General features: G+C 38.0%; 1 protein-coding gene across 1 annotated transcript in view; it reads left to right on the top strand.

The window, feature by feature from the left end:
- LOC107631726 (transmembrane 9 superfamily member 1) overlaps positions 1-1,412 on the top strand; it is a gene marked incomplete in the record, with an annotated part of 5,642 nt that extends 4,230 nt beyond the window's left edge. The window contains 3 exon segments of the mRNA XM_016335264.2: positions 1-183; positions 403-676; positions 847-1,412. Of these exon segments, the coding sequence (XP_016190750.1) occupies positions 1-183; positions 403-676; positions 847-914 (525 nt within the window).

Below are 1,517 nucleotides of genomic sequence, written 5' to 3'. Positions count from 1 at the left end.
GTTGGAAGGAACTGGAGTGGTGTTCCAAATAATCCCTGTCGTGTGAAAACCATTCCTCGCCCCATTCCTGAGAAGAAGTGGTACCTCACACCATCTGTGGTTTCTATGATGGGAGGGCTGCTACCCTTTGGAAGCATATTTATTGAAATGTATTTCGTATTCACTTCCTTCTGGAATTACAAGGTGAGTTACAACCTGATGATTTATTTGCTAATACCAACACTGATGGTTTTGAACTTGGCATCATTAGAAAGGTTACTATCGCCTTGGAGAGAAGAGCAGTATCAAGAAAATATTTCATGATGTTGATGTTTTCAATTAAAAATAGTTATAGTTAAGTGAAAGATGTGAGCATGCACTGTTAGTTAGCTTACCTATTATTTTCCTCCCTTGTGGTGACAGGTTTACTATGTGTACGGCTTCATGCTACTGGTTTTTCTGATTCTTATGATCGTTACTGTCTGTGTGACAATTGTGGGTACATACTTCTTGTTAAATGCTGAGAACTATCACTGGCAATGGACGTCTTTCTTTTCAGCTGCCTCGACAGCTGTTTATGTGTATTTGTACTCAATATACTACTACTATGTGAAGACGAAGATGTCAGGCTTCTTCCAGACGAGCTTCTATTTCGGATACACTTTGATGTTTTCTCTTGGGCTAGGAATTCTATGTGGTAAGTTCTCTATAAATCTCTCCTTTTTTCTTTGTTGTTTTGGCAGATGTTCACTCTGCAGGGATGAAAAATGGAGGATTAAAACCCCATGTCCTCCTGTCCTACTTCCTTGATATATACTTTTGTTCTTGTCACCTGCATTGAGTTTCCGACTTTCATCTAATGTGCAGGAGCTGTGGGTTTTCTTGGTTCAAATTTGTTTGTGAGGAGGATTTACAGAAACATCAAGTGCGATTAAGGATTTTTTCTTTGTTCAGACGCGGAGCACTTCCATTAATTTGTTGTTGGAGACAATGAACACTTTGGAGGGGGCCTATGGTTATATGTGGGGAACCTAACAACATTTACAGGTAGAATCACAGGGTTTTGAGGATGTTGAGGATGAATTCTTTCTGTATTGGGCCCTGAGATTTTTTTTCCCCGGCTGTAATTGATTGTCTTTATAATTTAGATAGATAGTTTAATATCAAACTCTTGTGGCCTACTATTTCATCCCTTTATAAGATAGGTGCCAATTCAAGAACAAGAACTGGTCTTTGATTCCCCTACATGGTTAAGTGGTTAACTATTCAATGTATGTAAGAGGGGGATGAAGTCTGAATTTTGTATGAAGATCTGAATATCATTCCTATCTGCTTCCTTCGCACACCCCATATGTTTACATTTCAGTTTAATGCTTCCAAGTTTCCAATGTATTTGACCCTTTTGGCTGTGTAAAATGTTTTTAGTTTGCCCATAATCGAATTAACAAAAGGCATTCTGGATGGAAATGTAGGACACTGCACAGATAATCTTATAATATGCTCTGCTCTTTAATAGTGATATTACAGTGTTTTATTAT

Source organism: Arachis ipaensis, chromosome B03, assembly GCF_000816755.2.
Source record: "Arachis ipaensis cultivar K30076 chromosome B03, Araip1.1, whole genome shotgun sequence".
In the NCBI taxonomy this organism is placed as follows: Eukaryota; Viridiplantae; Streptophyta; class Magnoliopsida; order Fabales; family Fabaceae; genus Arachis; species Arachis ipaensis.
Note: the sequence above shows the minus strand (reverse complement) of the source record. Positions and strands in the feature narration are given on the sequence as shown.